The sequence below is a fragment of the Chelonoidis abingdonii genome, chromosome 2, assembly GCF_003597395.2.
Source record: "Chelonoidis abingdonii isolate Lonesome George chromosome 2, CheloAbing_2.0, whole genome shotgun sequence".
Lineage (NCBI taxonomy): Eukaryota > Metazoa > Chordata > Testudines > Testudinidae > Chelonoidis > Chelonoidis abingdonii.
In genome coordinates this window covers 266923230-266943623 of record NC_133770.1, presented here as the reverse complement: position 1 = coordinate 266943623, position 20394 = coordinate 266923230, and the positions used below count along the sequence as shown (strand labels likewise).

Sequence of the window (20394 nt, the reverse complement as noted above, 5' to 3'; positions counted from 1 at the left end):
AGTTCAACACTGATCTGACTACTAGTGTGATTTTTGGGCGCCTGTTTGCAGATGCAGTAGAGTTATCAATCCAAACAGACACACAATCCGGGTCCAATGTCACTTCTCCTCATTATGTTAATAGTTAATACATGCAAATGAAAACACTCTAGCAATTTGATTTCTTTGAAGATAGTTTGCATATTGTCTTAGCCATAATGACTGTACACTTCCCTCAGCCTCGATTTATGCAAGGGTAGTTTGGTTCATTTTTATCAACTCAAGTTCATTTTAGCTGCTACTGGAATGTATGTGAGTGTTTCTTTTTTACCTTTCACCTAATTACCATTCAGGTACCATAAGCAGATTTTTCATGCTATTGGTGTTTTTCTTAATTAAGAAACAAATGAATTCTCCCTAGCAAAGAAGATGGAACAACAGAATGAGATGCCAGAGGCTGATGTTCTGCTTCTTAATGGAAGCTATTTCATTGTTAGGTATCTGTTGTGAGAGGGCAGAAATGTCATGAGTTTACTGTGAATAGTATAAAAATAACAGCATAAATGGAACTTGTAAAATTAAGAATGAATACAGGAATATTAGCTTTACAGGTATAGCTTCAACCAAAATGTTCTCCATTTCTCTGCTGGAATAAATTGTTTAACTATAAATTATTCTTCACATCTGGAAAGCCCAAGGTTCTAATCCCAGCACAGACTGAATCCTCTTTCTTTCTCTTTTGTCTATTATCTTCACTCTGCTTTTGTGTTCATGTTGTTCAATTAAACAGGTACCCACATTTACCAGTGAGAGGAATTTTGTCTCTTTTACTGTATTTCAGCGAAATATTTCTTCTCCTTTTTAAAAAATCCTCACTTTTCCTTCCCACATGTACCAGGGTGTTCTTGTCCAATCAATGCTGTTAGCACTTAGTACAAATTAATAGCAAGGTGTCATCCAGGATAATATTACTGTACTTTACCATGTAATCTAGGATTTTGGAGGATCAAGGCCTCTTAGGAATGTTGCATTATCCTCCTAACACACTACTCCTATATTTAGGGTCACAGATAGTCCTTAAATTGTATGACAAATCTTGATGCCAAAGGGAGTTTCACCCAGAGACCCAGGACAATATTTGGCCCTTAGAGTTTTAATTGTAATATAGGTCCAAATTCTGCTTTTAATTAGAATGGCTATGGTATAAATTCAGAATAACACCACTAACATCAGATGTATAATGAATTATGAATAATTATGTATAATTACATATTAATATAAGTAGGATAGAATATAATGCTAATGCAACATTATTATTTAAGAATCTGTCTTAAAGCCTTCTGAGAATTTGAGACCCAATCCTGCAGTTCTTTGTGAATGCATAACCCATATGTATTTCTATGAAAGCTAGGCAAGCATAACAGCTAAAGGATCGAGCCTGCCGAAATTAGCACTCTTTTCTCTTCGGACACATTGTTATTATGTGAAAGGATAAGGGGGTTGTCAGTAAGAGAAAATTTTAAAAAAAGTTTTTTTTCAATATAGTATTATCTAGTTTGAGATAATCCATATCTTACTGAAGGGAGAAACTAAATATCGTCCTGAAGAAACAGATCTTTTATAGAAAATGAAAGCTTTTGTTTGTCTGCTTGTGTTTTTATAGTATTTTGGACATGTGAATGTGGGATTATTTTCCTGTTTATCAGTGCTAGCATGCAATAGGTTTCACTATTACCAATGCTAGAACCACATAGTGTAGATGTAGATTATGTGTCATACGAGCTGATACATGTATTTTGAAATGGAAACTATGGAAATAGTGTGAGAAGGTCTTTTTTCCCCTCCCACTTCCTTCCTTTAAATATTGCTGGATGTAGGGTTGTTGTTTTTTTTCCCCTTTCTCCATTTAGCCGTACACAGCCAAATCTAACACATACACCACTTCACTAGTATGCTGCTCCCATCCATTAATCTTTATTTTTTCCATGAAAAGAAACTAAAATTTCAGAATTTCTTCATCTTCAAATAAGTACACTGAAAAACTACAGGCCTGAATCTCTTCTCATTTACACTCATAAAACCAATGTAAGTCCATTGATTTCAGTGTTGTTATTCTTACTCTATACCTTTGTGAGAGGAGATTAGGCCCTATGTGTCAGTTGTTTAGCAACTAATTATACAGAGTTGTAATCACTGCTCTCCAAAGAAAAACTATGCTGGTAGTCTCCATAAAATAAAATAGCAAACCTCTGTTAGTTTTTTACCCACTGGGCTCTCTCTGCTGCAGTCTTAGCTTCATTTTTTCCCCTCAGTCAGTCTCTGACCTCCTCACTTGGTGTCCCTGCCAAATTCTTGGCAATGGAAGTGAGGGGGAAGAGGCCATACCATAAGCGTGTTGATAATGAGGAGATAGAAATAGCAAACCAGCTGGGTTGTCCTAATAAAGTATGTCTGGGATCCAGAGACACAACAACTCTCTGTTCAGGTCATTGTTCAGCATTTTAACCTCTTGCATTCTGCTCTGACCTTTACAAAGTCTCAGTTTAAGCCTATTAAAGTGTATTTGGAGAATTCACTCTGATTTCAATAAAACCTATTACCGGCTTCTAAATGTACTAAAGGTAACCTCAACGGACTTTTTAAAAATTGGGTTGTGTGTTTTTTGCTTCTTTATGTTGTACAAAGAGGGCCTGGACATTTTTTTTACCTGCTTGTTTGTTACCTGAGAATATCAGGAATGTCAAACTGATCTCTCCTAGTTTTTCAGAAAGATTTATTGAGAGTTTCAGATGCATTTTAAGAGCTATCTCAACCCTTACTTTAAGGGGTAGAGATGTTAAATCATTAACAAAGTTAAATAGGTGTTAAACAAATCCTTCAGAAAAACCTCAGCAGGTATAAATCAGTATAAATTCATACCAATTAACACCAGTCCTATACAGAAGTCTAAAGAACCCTTTCCCCTAGCAATTGCTCTCCTTATGCTATCAAACTTTTGTGACATCACAATTCTCCATTTGTCCACCGAGTTCTAGGGTAGTCCAGACCTGAATTTCCGCTGTAAAGTAAAATCAAGCAGGAAGAAAAAATAAACTATATAAGAACAAAACTACCACCATCTTTTAGACCTTTTTCATAAATCACTAACAAGCTAAAAAAAGGGTACAACCCCACTTTTTCTTTGCAAGTCACCTTTCAAGACAAAATGGATATAGCTCAAGTATCACTTGTTATTTGTTATCAAAGGAGAATCCCTTCACCAACAGCTGGCCCTACAAAATCCAGGTGAATTACCACTAGTAAGAAAACACTGAGGGTGAAATCATGGCCTTCACAAGTGCAAGTTTAAGAAAAGGATGTAATAAATTACTTAGAAAAATTAAACCCAATGTACATCTTGCATTGTACAACTAAAGAGAAATTATAAAATATGGTCCCAGTCCTTGAAGGGAAATATAGGGCTTCTGTTTCTGTATCCACTGTAGCAGGTAACATTAATGCTGCAGTCCTAATAACCTGTCCTAACTGGTCTTGCAGCACAGTGTTTTGTCCAAAAGTTAAAGGTTTATATTTTCCTGGTTTTGGCTATCCTCTATTATGATTATATGGCCCAAAGGATAGAGATCTTGCTTTCCTACTTCTTAATAAAGCACCATTTTCACAAGCAAGAAAATATCAGTAATATACCAAAAATAGCTGGCATGGTCAGTAAATATACAGTACTATGGGTTGCCTCTACAGTAGTTGGGAATGGGATCCAGAAGACCTGGTTCCTATTTCCCAGGTCTGCCACTGAGCTTCTGGGTGACCCTGAGCAAGTCACTTATCCTCCCTGTGCCTCTGTTTCCCCATCAGCAACATTATAGATAGCGAGGTCCTTTGTAAAGGGGCTTTTTGATCCACTTCAGGAAATGTGCTGTACAAGAGCTACGTATCATTTTTATTATCAACCAAATACTAAGGGGGAAACACACAAACACACACCCATGCCCACCCACATTTCACACCAAAAGCTAACCAAAACAAAGAAATACAATACAAAAACCAAACTCCATGCGTACAGACTAGGATGGTGATTGCTCCATAGGCAGAGGATATATAACCCTCCCACTGATGTTTAAAACAAAAAAGAAAAATAAACAAACAGAAGTCGCCTTGAAAGAGTAAAGGATCACACCACTACTGTTTGTAGTATAACTTGTAAAATTTTCACAGACGTTGGGACATGTTCTCCTCTCACTATGTGGGGACATACACATATAATTCCTGGTATTTTTAAAGCACGTCCTTTCATTTAGTGTGCAGAGTTCCACTATCCCATACAACAGGGGGCTATGAAGAAACATATGATCAGATAAAGGTATGTATCCAAACAATAATTACCAACAATATAATGCACTACATTATAAATGTATGACTTTTTATCATGTACAATACTTTACCATTGAGTATGCTTAAAATTACTATAGTGAATAGTTCGTAGTGGTATGACAAACTGGAGATCAATTAATCAATCCACATATTTGGCAAATATATAATGTATTGTTTTACATGGATTGGAGAACACTTAAAAGAGAAGCTCCTCAAACCCTCTGGCCAGAGCCCTGGAACTGAGATAATTAATCAAATGAGACAATGACACTGTAGATGACTGCAACCTTTGCTAATACCACTTTGAACACAACTGCAGTGACTTTCTGTACAAGTGTCAAAAGAAACTTGAATGTAAAATCTGCTAAACTATCAATAAATATGGTTAATATCTTTTTCTACCCGTGCAATTTTAGATTTGGGGTACAAACATAATGTTGTTTCTTGTTAGAGAGAGAAAAGGAGAAGAATTAAGATATCCTAGAACTTCCTATGTCCATTGATCTCCTATTCTTTATCTCTCCTCTCTTTCCTCTCCATTACTTTCTCTCTCTGTGAGGGGATCAAATGGCCAGTGATTTGTTCAGGCATTCATACTGTTTAAATCATCTAGTCATGAAACCTAAAATTACCTCGTAACTTAAGTGACCAAATATACTTAATAGCTCACAAACTGTGAATAGCTCAAAATACTCAATTCATAAAATTTGTTTGCACAAATGACAAGCAAAGTCATAATCCTCAGGACCTATTTGTGTCTAATTCACAGACCAAAAAAATGGTTTAAATTTCTTGAGAAATTTATTCAGTGAATAATTCGACCAGCTCTCATGAAAGCCTTCTGCTGTGTGAGAACTCGGCTCTTATAAACACTTTATTTTTATTAAACTCTAAACTGCATTTTTCAAGAGGTTCAGAGCAAATGTCATCATTTATTTCTTTGTACAACTTTCCTCTCATGCCAATTCTATTTCATCTGTGTGTTCATTCCTTTTAAAGTTAATTCAAAGAAAATAAAAATGCTTCAGTTGTAGTCATGCTACGTATCACTTCTATGAGTAAAAAGGTGAATAGTGATATTTATAAATTAAGGCCTTCATTCTTCTATTACTTGTATGTTTTCTCTGTGGGTTTACACCACCACTACTTTCAACTCCAATATACAATTTAAGCCAGTTACAGAGAAGAAATTATTGGATCTATTTCAAGGACACCGCATCCTCAATAGTGTAAAAAAGAGCAACATATTTGGCTCAGGGCCAAATGTTTTAACAAAAGGAAAATCTGATTTGATATAATAATCTGAATAAAATATATGACGGGCATCTTAAAATCACTCAGTATGCAAAATATCTGATTTGTATGAAAGATGAACTGTTTCTGGCACACCAGATCAAAATTTCAGAATTTAGGATAAAAACCTAAAAGAGATTATCTTATCTTCGTATGACAGAACCTAAAATAGCACAACACTGAAATTTAAGACACAGACTATTTCCAAGACCAAACTCCACATCGTTTAATAGAAGGTTAATAAAACAGATATTGCATATGCTGAAAATACAGAGTTACCATTGTAGACGGCAACATCCCTCTATTTGTGATCTTACTTTAAAATAAGAGCCTGAGCTACAGTGAAGTATATCATTAAGTGGTTTAGCAGTGAAAGAGAGAAACTTACTAACTACAGATGGGCTATTTTGACCAGACATTAAAATCGAAGAGATATAATTCCTTTACAACAAATATTTGAGAGTCTTTTCGAAAGAGAGAAGGATCACATTGTGGCTAAACCATAAGAATGGGCATCAAAACATCTGAGTTCTATTCCTAGCCGCGCTATAGTTTAGCTGTGTTTCCTTGATTATGACATTTATAGCCAGAGTTTCAACTGACTTCAATGGGAGCTACAACCTCTTAAAATCAGGCCCTAGGAATCTAATTACGGGCATCCAGAAATGAAAGCACTCAAAATTATGGATCACTTTAAAAAAATTAGACCTAAAGTTTCCCCATTTATATCTATATCCTCTATTACTATATTGATAGATTATCAATCTGTTTATTCTGAACCCGAAAATTATCTCTAACATTATCTATTATAAGGATGCACCAGAAACTGGTGGTAATTCAAGAATATTTATGAGAAGTTCTTAAGTCTATTCAGGAACCATGATTTGTTTGCCATTCAATGAGAATGATAATAAAAGTGAAGACTAAAGAAAGATGCCAAATAGTGCCATCTGCACAGTAGTATTTTTGCAATATGAACATCTGCCCATTGGGAACTGGACAGAGGCCACCAAATTGACTGTAAAAAAATTTTCAATGTTACTGTTTTCATAAATAAATATTTTAATAATAAATATGTGCTTAGATAGCAGCAGTTATCTTGAAAAACTGAGTTAACACCCCTAAATACTAACACAATTGAATGCATACATAATTCAGCACCATAAAGGACAGAAAATACTTTGGAAAAGTCTAGGACCACCTGTGTGAATATAAAATAGTTTTTATTTTTAACTGAGCACTAAGCCAAAACTGAATTTAAGCCATGTATTTGAAATACTCTAATTGTACCAAAAATTACTATGCATTCTTGCAAGAAATATTTGAAAGTGTATAAATGGGCTTTAATTTCCCAAAAATGGTGAATGAGGGCACAAAGGGTCTGATTCCTTTATTACACCAGTTTTATACTGATATAATGCCACTGACCAGTAGAGTTAATCTTAATTTACACCAGTGTAAGTGAGAAAAGAATAAGACCCCAAATATTCAGTGTTTGTTTTCACCTTTGTTCTACACTGCAGGAGCTATTATACCTCCCAAGAGAATTTTATGGTTGATAATCACTCTTATGGGAGAAAAATGTCCCAAAAGCTTTGTCACAAATATTCTTTACCTGAAGTCCAATGTTCTTCTTTCCTGACAGTGAAAACTTCCAGTCTAACAGTCAAAGAACGTCAAGTGAATGTCAGGCTAATCAGTCCAGTTATAACATCCCCAACATACACTCCCACTTAAATGAGGTTTCCTAAGCTGTAAGACTAATCATAAAATTACACAGTCTAGTTGGTCTAAGTAGCTGATTGTTACTTTCCATTTATAAGAATGCTGATCTTGATTATTTTGGCTGCATGACTTTTTTTTTTTTTAAACTCGTCAACCCTGATTTTCCTTTGTGTATAATTAGATGACTCTCAATTACACACCCTAGAGGTATATAACTCTAAAAGAGGCAAAGTAAGGCAGGGCACTCTCCCTAGCCAGATATGAAAAACATGCTTTCAAGAAAGAAATCTTGTTGAGGGACTTTTTTTTTTTATGAAGTATATAATTATTTTTGAAATAATTAAAGAAAAAGATATATTTACAACAGCAACTAATTTACTGTATGACAGCCGAATTACTTTATTGTATAACATATTCAGATAAACATACTTATGAATCTGTAACATACCGGAAAGTATGTATGGTCTGTAAAAATTTGCTTCTGACCACCATTTGTAATGCTGCTGTAGGAGACACCAGAACAGTGTATAAAAATCCACAGAAACCCAGATTCTAATGTGATCTGTCACGCTCTTGACAAACATGGAGGATACTCTTACACACTACTGTAGTCCTGCCTAAAACCTCTACTCACACATTTCTGTAAGTCCTGAACTTTAGTTTTTGAATCATGCACCCAACATATACTTCAACTCCTGTGCAAAAAGATCCATGATAACGTTGTGAAATTCCCAAGCCTTTTTTTTAAAAAAAAATGAATCAGGTCCCTACAGATTAAACAGTAAGAAAACAACCTTTCTTGAAGTATAACTAATCACAGTTCAAATGATCACCAGTTCACTTACAACGATCACTTATTATGGTAGCACTCCACGTTATACTACGGGTTCTTTCATATTGCATTCCAGTTATACTATCAGCAGTACAGCACCTTGCAGAATTCTTCTTACTGATATTAAGCCAGCAGCATTAGCTGAGACCCAACTGTCCTTTGGAGATCTGACCCTTAAAACTCAAAGAAAAGCAATACATCATAAAGGATTTCAAGAGAGTATCAAACTGTCCAAAATCTAAATTCAAATCCAAGCTGTCCCAATTCCAATTGTAAGAGAGTGGTACAAATTTTCTTGGTTAACACTGAGAAAACCTTTAAATTTTGAAAGTTACTAAGATTTTCATTTTCCCAGTTTTTCTATTGTCCCTATTACACTTTGATTGTTAATTGTAATGTGTTCTGCGTAGAAATTTATATATTTAGCCTATGAAATTCACAGTTCTTAGTGCTGTAGTAAAGTAAAAATGATAGTATTCCCTTGTTAATTCACAGAAATTACATTTTACTTTTTTTATTAAAATTTAAAAAGTGTACTATAGTAATTAACTTTTTTATCTTGTCAAAGATATATAATACATAATAGCCCACTGAACATGGGTAAGTGTATCGAAAGCTAAGACCCAGGTTTTTTCTATATTACATTATATTCCTTTACTGTACTTATATAAGAGAATTTCCTTTATTGCAGTCCCATTGCTAGATATAAAGTAAGGAGTATTCTCTACCAGAAAGCTTACAAGATATATAAATAACTTGAGTTGTAAGTAAATATTACAATTAAAAATTAATATTTTTTTACTGTAAATTCACTTTTTTAGTAAGTTTAGAGGGGTTTCTTCCCCCATCCTTTTTACCTGTACTGGCATTGACCAGATTATTTCACCTTTCAATGGACCTTGAAAAGTTAAGTCATAGAACTAAACAACATAATCCAATGCTCCACCCTTTGGGAGCCCAGCCTTGCCTGACACTACACAGAAACCGACCTTTTTGTCCTTCAGATTTGCCTAGTAGGTCCCATCTTCTATCGCAAAAGCCAAATCATCTGATCCCAAACTAACTGTCAACTGCTTGTGATGGTGGGGAAGCCAGACATCAATCAATCAGTTTTTATCAGAGGCGCTCTTCGTTTTTCTGTTGTGCTCATCTTATCATCTGACCCAGTTGTAGCCCTGACTTCAGAAGCATAAGCAACTTGATGACAAAATATGCGCCTGTTTGTCCAAGATGCACATTATTAAGGAATGGATTGATATTTTTAGCAACCAACTAACAAATTTTCAAAATAACTCAAATATATGAGGTTTCTCTCAATACTCAAATTGGTCAGCGCTCACTGAAATTCCATACCTATTCTGGAATAACTATCAAAGAGAGCTTTCTAAATAAAAAAATAAAATCTTGATAAAACATTAAGTCTTGTTTGTAAATTAACGTTATTTTCAAACCAAGACCCTAATCCTGTAACCCTTACTCTCTTGAATAATCTATCCTTATTCATATAAACACTCCCATTCAAACAGGACTGCTATGTAAATACAGGTTATTCACATGAGTAAGGGCACACAAAACCACCACCACAAACTGCTACAAGAAGCATTCAGAATGTCCATCTCAACTGAAATAAACTGGACAAAGGGGCCAAAGTACAGTTAACTGAAAAAATGTTCATAATATCAACCCAATTTAGAGTTTTCAAAATAAAAGTATTCTGGTGGCCAAGAAAAATTGGAAGTTTATTTCTCTACATTTGTTAGCTGAATATTTTGATGGAGGAGGGGAGGAGTAAAAGGGGGAAATTGCTTTTTAAACTCTTTTGTAGTTTTGGATTTGTCCTGTGCCATAGGAATTTTGCAGCTTACCTCAATGAGTATAGGATCAGGATCTTGTTTGATAGTATATCAATTTTAGGTGCCTCACTGCCTTTGTGAAATGCTGTAGAAAGTACCTGTGTACACCTATGACCTAGTTTAAGTCCCCAAAAATGTTTCAGAGTAGCAATTTGCATAGCTGCTTAAATATAAAGCCTGAATCAAAAGTCTGGAAATAAAAATTAAATACTAGGACTCAATAAATCTGAAAGAATATTCACATTATCACATGAAGCTAAAGAACTGCAAAGCGAGTACACTTTTTTGATGCTATTACATTAATGTAAACATTAATCTTTAAACTTTGTTTTTCCCTCCCCTCCAATGGAACAGTAGTCAAATATAAAGTTGTAGAGTCCTCATTCTGAACTCATTTACAAAGGTGTAAATCAGGAGTAACTCCACTGAAGCCAGTAGAGTTACACCAGCATAAGTGAGATTAAAATCACTCCCTAGAAAATTTCCTCTCTTCCTATATAAACATCTCCATGTATTTTAAAGAAAGTATTTACAAGTTTATTGAATTTCAAAATATATTCTTTACAATAAATATTTGTCAAATTTTTTCTGTTATACTTTGGCCTATAAAGTGTACAGTACTGTACTCTGTAATTCATTTTACTCTCGTTAAAATTCACATTTCTATAATAAATGCCAATATGCTCTTAAAAGGTAATATAAAATTTCTCCATATAATTTTGTCACATAAAAAGCATACCTCAAGTATGAAAAATAAAGGCTGTAAAGCATGACACTTCTGACAGATGGAGCAAATCTGTGCCATGAAAATCGTGTGTTCACTGGAAAGCACTTTATTCAAGCAAGGTCCTCACTGTGTTTAATGAATTTTGTAAGCACCAAACTCTGAACCCCTTAACATATATCACTGCATGTGCTATTTAGGCCCCAATCCTGTAAACACTTATGTACTACAATGTGCATTGTAGTAAACAGGACTATTCATGTTCATGAAGTTAAGAACATGCATAAGAGTCTGCAAGACCTATTCTTTAAGGTTTATAATTAGAATAATACTGTCAATTTCAGAAAAGGTTAGACAGAGGAAACCAAAATAAATAACTTTGAAAATGATGCAGTATTTTATTACACTGCATTTGTTTTTTTGTATTCTTTTCTTTTCTTTTTAGATAAAAAGACTAAGTACACTAAAACCAGCCTTTGACACACAATTATATCAGCTAATCACAGGCTGAAAGCTGTAAGTCTAGTTGTCTGGTAGTACAAAGTAACATCACTCTAACTCATCTCTGTGAGTGCAGCAAATAATGTATTAGAAGAATTTATGAAGAAAAAGTTCAAATAACTCACCACTAATCCGGTGTTAGCCTAGATATTCCATTACTAGTTGTATTCACATTGAAGATTTATTAATTTAATGATCCCTTATTTTAAAAGAGGAAGTTCTATAAACCTATCAACTGGTAATTCAATAATATGAAAGTTTGGGGCCACACTTCACCTTTATTTACACACTTGCAATGATGGGATTACTTTGGAGTAATTAAAGAGAGAATATGTCCAAAAATATTTTTCTTCTTGACTAATTGCATAAACGTAAAAAACACAGCAACTTTCATGAGCAAAGCTGTGTACAGGATTACTAATAAAGATACACTCTCTCTACTTCCGCATATTTAGAAATGCTATATGACTCTTCAGAATAAAAGATGACAATAGTAAGAAAGGATGGCAATCTGTGTAACCTTTACTCTCAATATGGAAAGTCGGGACCAACTGCAAAATAAGGAGAAGATGGATCCATAACCACAACAGAGTTCATTCAATATATCTAACAGGAAGATAGAAGGGGTGTTTTTTGCTGATTTTTAAAACTGTTAACTTATTAAAAAAATCATCTTTTTTGTAAATATCCTTACACCAAATAGAGTAGTTCAAAGCACTGTACATATAACTCAAGATTACATATTGTATGTTTACTTTACAATAGACTAAATCCCTTACAAGGAAACATCTACTGTGACAACCATCTGGAATTGTTACCAATGCATGATGGCATTACCCTTTCAAAGCATTAGATAAAACTAAATAATCAATGAGAGCTGTCAATACCAAGAAGTGATTCCTTTTACAGTGTACGTGTTATGCTAGTGTTTTTTTTCACAAGAACTCCTCTTTGCTACTGCATGTATATTAAAGTAGCTTGAGTATATTTTGGGGTTCCCAAATGAGTCTATTATAGATTGGCAGCTTCACTCTTTGATATGACATGGAAACTTTGTTATTCCTCACCTTCAGGCAAATAAAATTAGAAAAATACTATCTGCATAATAACTTGGTAATTATAGCACTGACACCTTGAATCTATGCTTAAAATACATATATTAAGACATTATAGACAGCGTACACCTGAATACACATACACATTTAAGAATAATTAGTATAGAAAGTGTGTTTATACTTCAGCCAAGACTACATATATTATGATTTTCATGTCTTTAAAACTGCCCAGCATATAATAGATATTCAAAATTCTCAAATCTGATTCCTCAGACAAAGACATGGACATTTGAAAGTGATCTATTAACACTGTATGGTGTACAACAAAATAATAGCAGTAATATTTTGTCATTACAGCCTCATGAAATACTTTTATCAGTTCATCAGTCTCCAAGGGTAACAATAACTGATTAGGCTGTAGTATTCAGATTGCCCCTGATTTTTGTTTGCTTGTCATTATTTCAGGAGTATACAGCAACGAAATCCTAGTCTTCTCAGTCATTTTTTTGTTTGTTTTAATCTCTTACCAGGGAATAAATAATAAGATATTTCCCCATCCCACACATTCCTGAGCTAACTCTATACTGATCTCTGCATAAGTGGAGGAATCCCCGATTGTGGGATCACATGCAAGAAGTAATATTGCCAGGTAATTGCAATACAATTATCATACTTTCATTTAAAATATGTTCGTCAAATGCACAAATTATTGAGTTTTAAATAATCCTGACTACACAATTCTCCTTCTCTACCTTTATGTCATCTCAAAAAGACAATCTGGCAGTAATGGTATGCCACCCTCTCAGACAAGCCTTTGGGCATTAATATTTAAATCTTACCTATCCCTTGTGATTGGAATTCAGCCTCTATTCACAAACAAAAACTAAATCAATGTTCTTAGAGTTCAAACTAGATCCCTAAACAGTTTGCCACTCTCCATGCACAGATAAGATAAACTTTCTTTGACCCAAGAGATGAAGTTGCCATGACGATCAGAGAGTCCACTTTCTATATTGATATTTTGCTGATGTAACAACAAATAGAACCAGATTCTAGGGCTGATAATGGTGATTAATTAATACTAATATTGATTCCTACAAGCAAGAGACAAGGCTATTAACTTGAAGCCTGAAAAGTCAATTGTTACCTGTGGCAGAGATACTAGTGGCGGATTTTGAAACATAATAAACAAATACACTGTCTTTATGCTAATACCTTTAAAGAGCTATGTCCCTTTCTTGAGCACAGTAATTCCACATTCAAACCCACCAATTTAATTGTATATTTTCACCCACATCCAAAATAAATAATGAACTTCAACAATTACAATATAAATTATTCAAAATGCTATATACTGATACCTTAATATGACCTATAAAAAAATGTTCCTTCAAGAATACAGCGTAAGACTTATAGAAAATCCAAACAGACTATATTCTTCAGAAGGTAAGATAAAGGTTATAAGATTTTAAGTTACAAGTTTCTATGTGCATTTTTCAAGAGAGGAATCTGTTTATTTTCTCAGTTGAATAGGGAAAAATAATAAAAATATACAGGTGAAAGCCACTAGTGTGGAACAGAAGTCCTTCCAGGAAGACCTATCCAAACCAAAGAGCAATACTGGCATTGCCCATTTTTTTAAAAAATAGGCTCTATTTATAGTAACTGCAACTACGTATTTGTTTTACAGTAATTCCACTTAACCTTAATTTGAGGTGTAAACACAATTTGAGGTCCCCATCAGAAAACTTCCATATCTATGTTTTTTCTTTTCAAAACAAGAAACACAAAATTCTTCATTTAAAAGAATCAAGCCTTTTTCTTTTAACACACAATACACCAAGTTTCTTCATTAGCAAGCTATCTTTGTACTATTGATAAAGTACACTTTATGTTTAATGGAAAATAATTGGTACTACTGATGGACGGCGTTCTTTCCTCCTCACTTCATTACACAGAATTCTGCATGAATTTTAGCATTAGCTATTATATATCTAACAAAAGTATGAATTAGTAGAGACAAAAAATTAGGAGCAAATTATCTAATTGCATTACTTTCTCTCACAGTTGAATTATATAACATTTATATGTCTTTAATACATGACTGCAAACATATATTCTGTATTAACATATGCTATACATATTTTCCAACATAAAGATCAATAGTTTGCAAGGAACTGGTACTCAGTCTTACAAAAACTTAAAAATCGCCATCATAGTTTCATACTCAAAGGATATAGGCAGCTGCTTAACTAGAGCTCTGCTATAATTGAATTGAAACTTCTGAAGCACCTTTATGATGCTACAGAATGATTTAAAGACGAGTACAAAGTTAAACTCTCTCATTAAATTTAAAAAAGTCTATTTTTTAAAGTGGTGAGGATTTAACACATTTTTACCATCCTATTTTTAGACAGTGAGCCCCTTGAAGATATCGAAAGGTAATATTTTATTTTACTTTGCAATTTTATTCAGAAAGAGAATTTCACTTCTGAATTCCACTTCCAAACTCAAATGCTTACAAACAAGCCTGCTGCATCTGAACGCTGGTGTATTTGTGTCTGTATTACTGCCGCTATTTAAACTTAGAAAACTCTACTGAATGATTTATGAACTTCTAATCAGTAGCTTTTTCTACACATTTCCAAATAGCTAAACAAAATAAAACATTTTAGTCTTCTCATATGTAGTCTGCTTCTGAAAAAACAACTAAAGCTGTATAATTATCCATTTTCATAAATAAATACTATTGCATGCATTGTTCTTTTGATTTATAAAAACTTCCAAACATAACTATGTAAATGATGTATTTTATTTTGCACTACAATATTACAGATTTAATTCTCTAAATGTTTAACTGCAGAACTACACTAGTCATTACTTTGTCCTAAAGGCAAATAAAAACATATGTCACAAATATAAAACTTTAATCATATATCTGCTGTGGGAAACATAATTTTATAGCAACATTTTTAAACAGAGGGCAGTCTTTATACTTGCTGCTTTAAAACAACAATTTCCCTAAGATCAAAAGACAGTCAGTGGTGGTTTTGTTTGAGAGAGAGAGAGAGAGAGAGAAACTTGTTTGAGTATATGGCAGGTGAAATATGCAAAAGATATTTAACTTAGCATGGTGAAAAATCCATCAATATACTAAAACACAGATTCTCACTCATTCTTCCTTTGCTAATGGTCTTAGTAACTAATGATATAATGGACATTTTCACTGGATACCTGAAATACGTAGTACCCTATTAAAAAAAAACACAACAGAAATTGAAAAGACAGTATAGAAAAGAACCGTGTCTCTTGTTAATGTTATACAATCCACACTAGGTTAAAATTAAAGATAATGATATTTTAAACAATATTATCATCCACATCATAAAAAATGGTTAATTTTAAACCAACATTTTTAAAAAGGTCATAGTACGTATGGTGGGAAACAGTGCAATAAAGCGGGAGGGACTTAAAATAATCCAATGTCAGTTCTCTCCTTATAATTTTCACACATTGCATAAAGTATATGAAATAGCTTGGAATAAGACCTCAAATACTGTACAGACAATTTCTTCATTGTAAATCAATTCAAACTTCTTCAGGAAAGCCTGATATGGTGAATTGCTAACCAGACTTTTCCTGACAAGAAGTATTTTACTTTCAAAATATATTTGTGGCATATTTAATTTTCAACTTGACTGTTCATGAGAATTCTTTTTCTTCATAAACCAAGTTTCATAAACACTTTGCCATATTTTCCCACAATCTGATTGTACCTAACAATCTTTATGCTATACTAAACAAATTAAAAACCAAACCAAAAGTTCTACGAGAAACTATTCTATTAATATCTCAGAGAAGACTGTCTTTGTAAAAGTTCTTTAAGAATTTTAATCAAGTATTTGGCTAACAGAGCTTCATTTGAAAAAAAATGAATCAGCCAACACCCCTCCCCCAATCCATAAACCACTGTACTTAAGTGTGACTGAAGTTGGGGACATACAGGTCAGTAAACACATTACTAGACCACAGTCAACTGCATGAAGAACAAGAAAATAACAATAAAAATGCAGACACACCACATTTGCTAATCATAAAGAAATGCATTAGTAAAAAAATCATCATTTCTGTCATAAATTTTGCAGCACAGTCACAGAATGGAGAACAATCTGGGCAATTTATTGGCATATTGGCAGGAGGTGATAAGGCTAAAAACAACAACAGCTAGCAGCTGGTGCGGTGAGATGGGCTGATAACATTGATATGGGGCTCCCATACAAAACACCTCCTATCGTATCAGTGCTTTTTATCAAACTAGTATTACAATAATAGCTTCTGAGAGAGGGGTTTTTTTAGAGGGGGGTGAAAAATCAAGGCCTGGAAAGGAAAAAAAATCTGAATTTTTGGGACAAAACGTGGGGGCAAAATACATAATTTATCACAGTATTATCAGGAAACCCAGGCAGTCTAATCAAGGAGCACTGAGTGACTATTTTTTGCCTTATCATCCAAAGTGGTGGAAACGGAGAAGGAATTATCAGGCTTCTGCAGATTGCTGGGCTGGAATTTTAATGGTAATAATCGGGTTTCTGATGGTATATCTTCTCCGCTTATCTTTCCCATTATCTCCCCTTATCTGGCCAGTCATCAGAGCAAATTAATGGTGCTCTTTCAGCGTCGCCTTTTTATCGCTGCCCAGAGAGCACCCAAGGGGAAAGAATAAGCAAAATATTAAAATACTGCATAAATCACAATTTTAGATAGCAGGAAACTGTGTGCAGTAAAAGAAAAAAACTGTGCCCAACAACCTTTTTGTCCTCTGTCTTCAGAGCTTCTAGTGTAAGCTGACTTTTTACTTGACATAGAGATTCTAAATTGTGCATGCTTCATCAGCAAAGTGTAGAGTTTTATTGCAAATTGAAGAGTTTTCAAACTTAAAAGTGGTGGTCTAGACTTGTCATTAGTAATTCCATTATTTTTACTGACAATTCTTATGGTCAGCATTTTCAACTCCATTTTTTGTGTTCCAATATCCGCAGAAGAAAAGTTGACTTCAAAATATTATGTCTAAATTACTATATTGCTTGAATAAAAAAATCTCAAAAACACATTTTAATAAAGTATGCTTCTTATCAGAATAAACTTCTCAAAGTCTGAGAAAACATTACTTACGGTTGGTCAAATACTAATAGAAATCTCTGTACAGGACACTGCCTGATTGGCCTGAACAAAAATTACTTTAAAACTAGCTAAGCAACACACAACCCCAAAAACCATCAGCAGAAAGTGCTATGAATATAATGTGTCCTCCAACTCTGATGATCTTGTTTCACTTCTGACAACAGAAAATTACAGTCTAATTTGCATGATAACTTTAATGGAAAAATAAAGTTCTTAAAAATCAGACAACACACACAAATGTACAGTGTAATCTACCCATTTCCACATATATGTTAAGTGTGTTTATATTTATTCTTATATATTTATATACATTCATGTACACATAAACCATTAGATGTCACTTTTTAAAAAAACAAAAGCATTTGGGTTACCATTTAATAATGCCATATAGGGAAGCCATAAAAATGCTTTGTGACCTACATCAGAAGTACATAATCCTTAATTTGTATCCTAGCATTTATCTGCCATTATGAAGTGGACGTTACCAAAAGTAACATAGCTAACTGGGAATATAAAGTATGCAAAAAATAGAATCAGATAGTCTTTGTGCCATACAATCAGTAATGTTGATAATTTATAAACAGTCAAGACACCAGTCATGCACTAGAAAGCCTTTCCAACTAATAACTTTTATAATCATATCCCATATCATATGCTGTTCTATAATATTAACTACACTAATAGATTAATGCATATTAGATAAAAATGTATAGGTTTAAAAGCAAATAACATGTTTACTTAAGAATATCAAAACCCAAAGTAATTAAAAAGTTCCTTGAAAAATGAAGGATTAAAATGCTTTACAAAACATAAAAGTTGCAATCATTTATTATTACATACTAACTTTAGTAAACATAAAACTTAATCAGGAACATGCTGCTATTTTATTTTCCAAATTAAAAGATAGTGAAAAAGTAATTTCTACTAAGCAGGGATGTTCTACCAACACAATCCAAAGGTTTTACAGTGACCAATCTCTTTTCAATCTGCAGCTCATTTTCTTGTTTGCTAAACCAAATCATCAACTCAAAAACTGCACCAGAACTGAGCTAGTCATACGCATTTTGAAGTCAGAAATCAATGAGAAAAATGCTATTAAAGGAGCCTCTCCAAGTCACATGATGGTTAGTTTTAAAGTAGTTCTAGGATATAGACATCAATGAAGTTGTATCAGCTCAGTGGTGCTGATTTTAAAACAAAATGGTTTATTGTATCTGTTTTGAAACGCCTTTGCACTTCTTCGAGTACTGACCGTTAGGATTGTTCGGTTGAATAATCTGAAGCACAGAAAAGTTTACGAAGTTGAGATCACAGCTCATGTGTGTCCCAGGCAGGAAAAGTGAACTATGGATACGATTAGGTAGAAGATTTTTGACTACGACCCACCAATACACCCGGTTTCTAACCAAAACAAAAACATTTCCCCTTCAAAAGTGTTGCACTTCCGAAAACAACAAAGGCGACTATCTGCAAATGTTTTTTTTTTATGCAAACCAAATCCTACAGGGAAGTGCAAAGCTTTGCATAATAGAAACCTAAGCGACGGGAGGAAGAGCCCCGAAAGATGACTAAATCAGTATTGCCCAGAGACGGTTAGTATTGAGTTGTGCAGCTCGGAGGATCCTTTCCCTACTGCTCCCTTTGCTGGAACTTTTCTTACACGCACTTTCTGTTCCTTCGCGATGCTCTGGGATTTCGGCAGCCTTAGCCTGGCATGGATTCCCCACCCACCCCCCAGCTCTACTTGATCCCTCGCATACTTATTTGTAAAGTAGTTCGCACTGGTCTCCTAAATTAGCTCAACTTTAACATACAGAAATGGTTTGGTTCGCAGACTGCGTGAGGGAGTTTTAAGGGGAAGGGTGAGCCAGGAGTAGGTGCTCAGTAGTGAGGAAGCTGCTCGGACTACATCAAAGGAGCTTTTCTTTCATCTCTGCCCTTTTCGCTCTACCCTCAAGCCTCTTTGGCGAAGTTTAACCCTTCTGCCCATACTCGGGACTCTGCCCTCTCTCAAGAAGGCCAGAAATAAAAGTCTGTCAGAGGGAGCCCCCCTCAGGAAACTTACGTTTGATCTGCCTGGGTTTGCTCTGTTTCCTTCGGGACATGCTGCCGCTGCTCCTGCCTGGCTCCAGGTGCGGGAGGAGAGGGCTGCGGGCTGGGGTGACAGATCAGGCGCCGGGGCTCATGGAGGAGCCGTTGGACGCCTCGCGAGGCGCAGTCAAATGAGAAGGGAGAGGGCGAGCGAGGGACCGGGAACGAGGGGCAGAGAGAGCTCGGGCGAGTGAGAGGCAGCGAGGCTGAGGGGAAGACGAGGGAAGGAGGAGGGGGGGGGGGAAGCAGGGGGGGAAGGGGGGGCGCTCGCTCTCCCCGCCGTTGCTGTGCGGTGCCGCCGCCGTTGTCGCTCTCGGAGCCGCGCTCGGCTCAAACTGACGGGCTGCGGGAGGTGGCAGGGGAGGAGGGGACGAGGGAGGGGCTTTCCAAGGCTGGCGGAGCGGGGGGTGGGAGTTTGTCCGTCTGGGTTGACGGACACTGGCGGCTTCCACAGACAGGTCCGCCTGCAAACAGCAGCCTCCGGGGCGCGGGAGGCTTCAATCGTGGGAGCTGCTCTCTGCCCTCCGTAGGGGAAGGAGTCGGCTCCCTTCGTCCCCCTCCCCCACCCCAACTTCCCTCCGACAGGGAAAACACGAGCCGGACACCGAGCTCCTGCACACTGAGGTGAGACTAGTCACGCGCTGTTCCCGCGGACACCAGGCGCCCGCTGCGCTTTGGGGACCGGTTAAGTCTCCCCCCCCCGAACACTTCACTTCTGCTAAAGCCCCGTTGGCCAGGGCGCCCCAGGGGCTGGGCTGAAGCGGATGCTCCACGGGATGGGCACTGGGA

General features: G+C 35.5%; 1 protein-coding gene across 1 annotated transcript in view; it reads right to left on the bottom strand.

Annotated features, from left to right (window-relative positions):
• The window catches only part of ZFPM2 (zinc finger protein, FOG family member 2), a 485059-nt gene extending 464928 nt beyond the window's left edge, over positions 1–20131 (bottom strand). The window contains exon 1 of the mRNA XM_075063183.1: positions 19580–20131. Coding sequence (XP_074919284.1) covers positions 19580–19619 — 40 coding nt within the window. The 5' untranslated portion in view covers positions 19620–20131. The remainder of the gene's footprint in view (positions 1–19579) is intronic.
• Between the last annotated feature and the right edge of the window lie 263 nt (positions 20132–20394).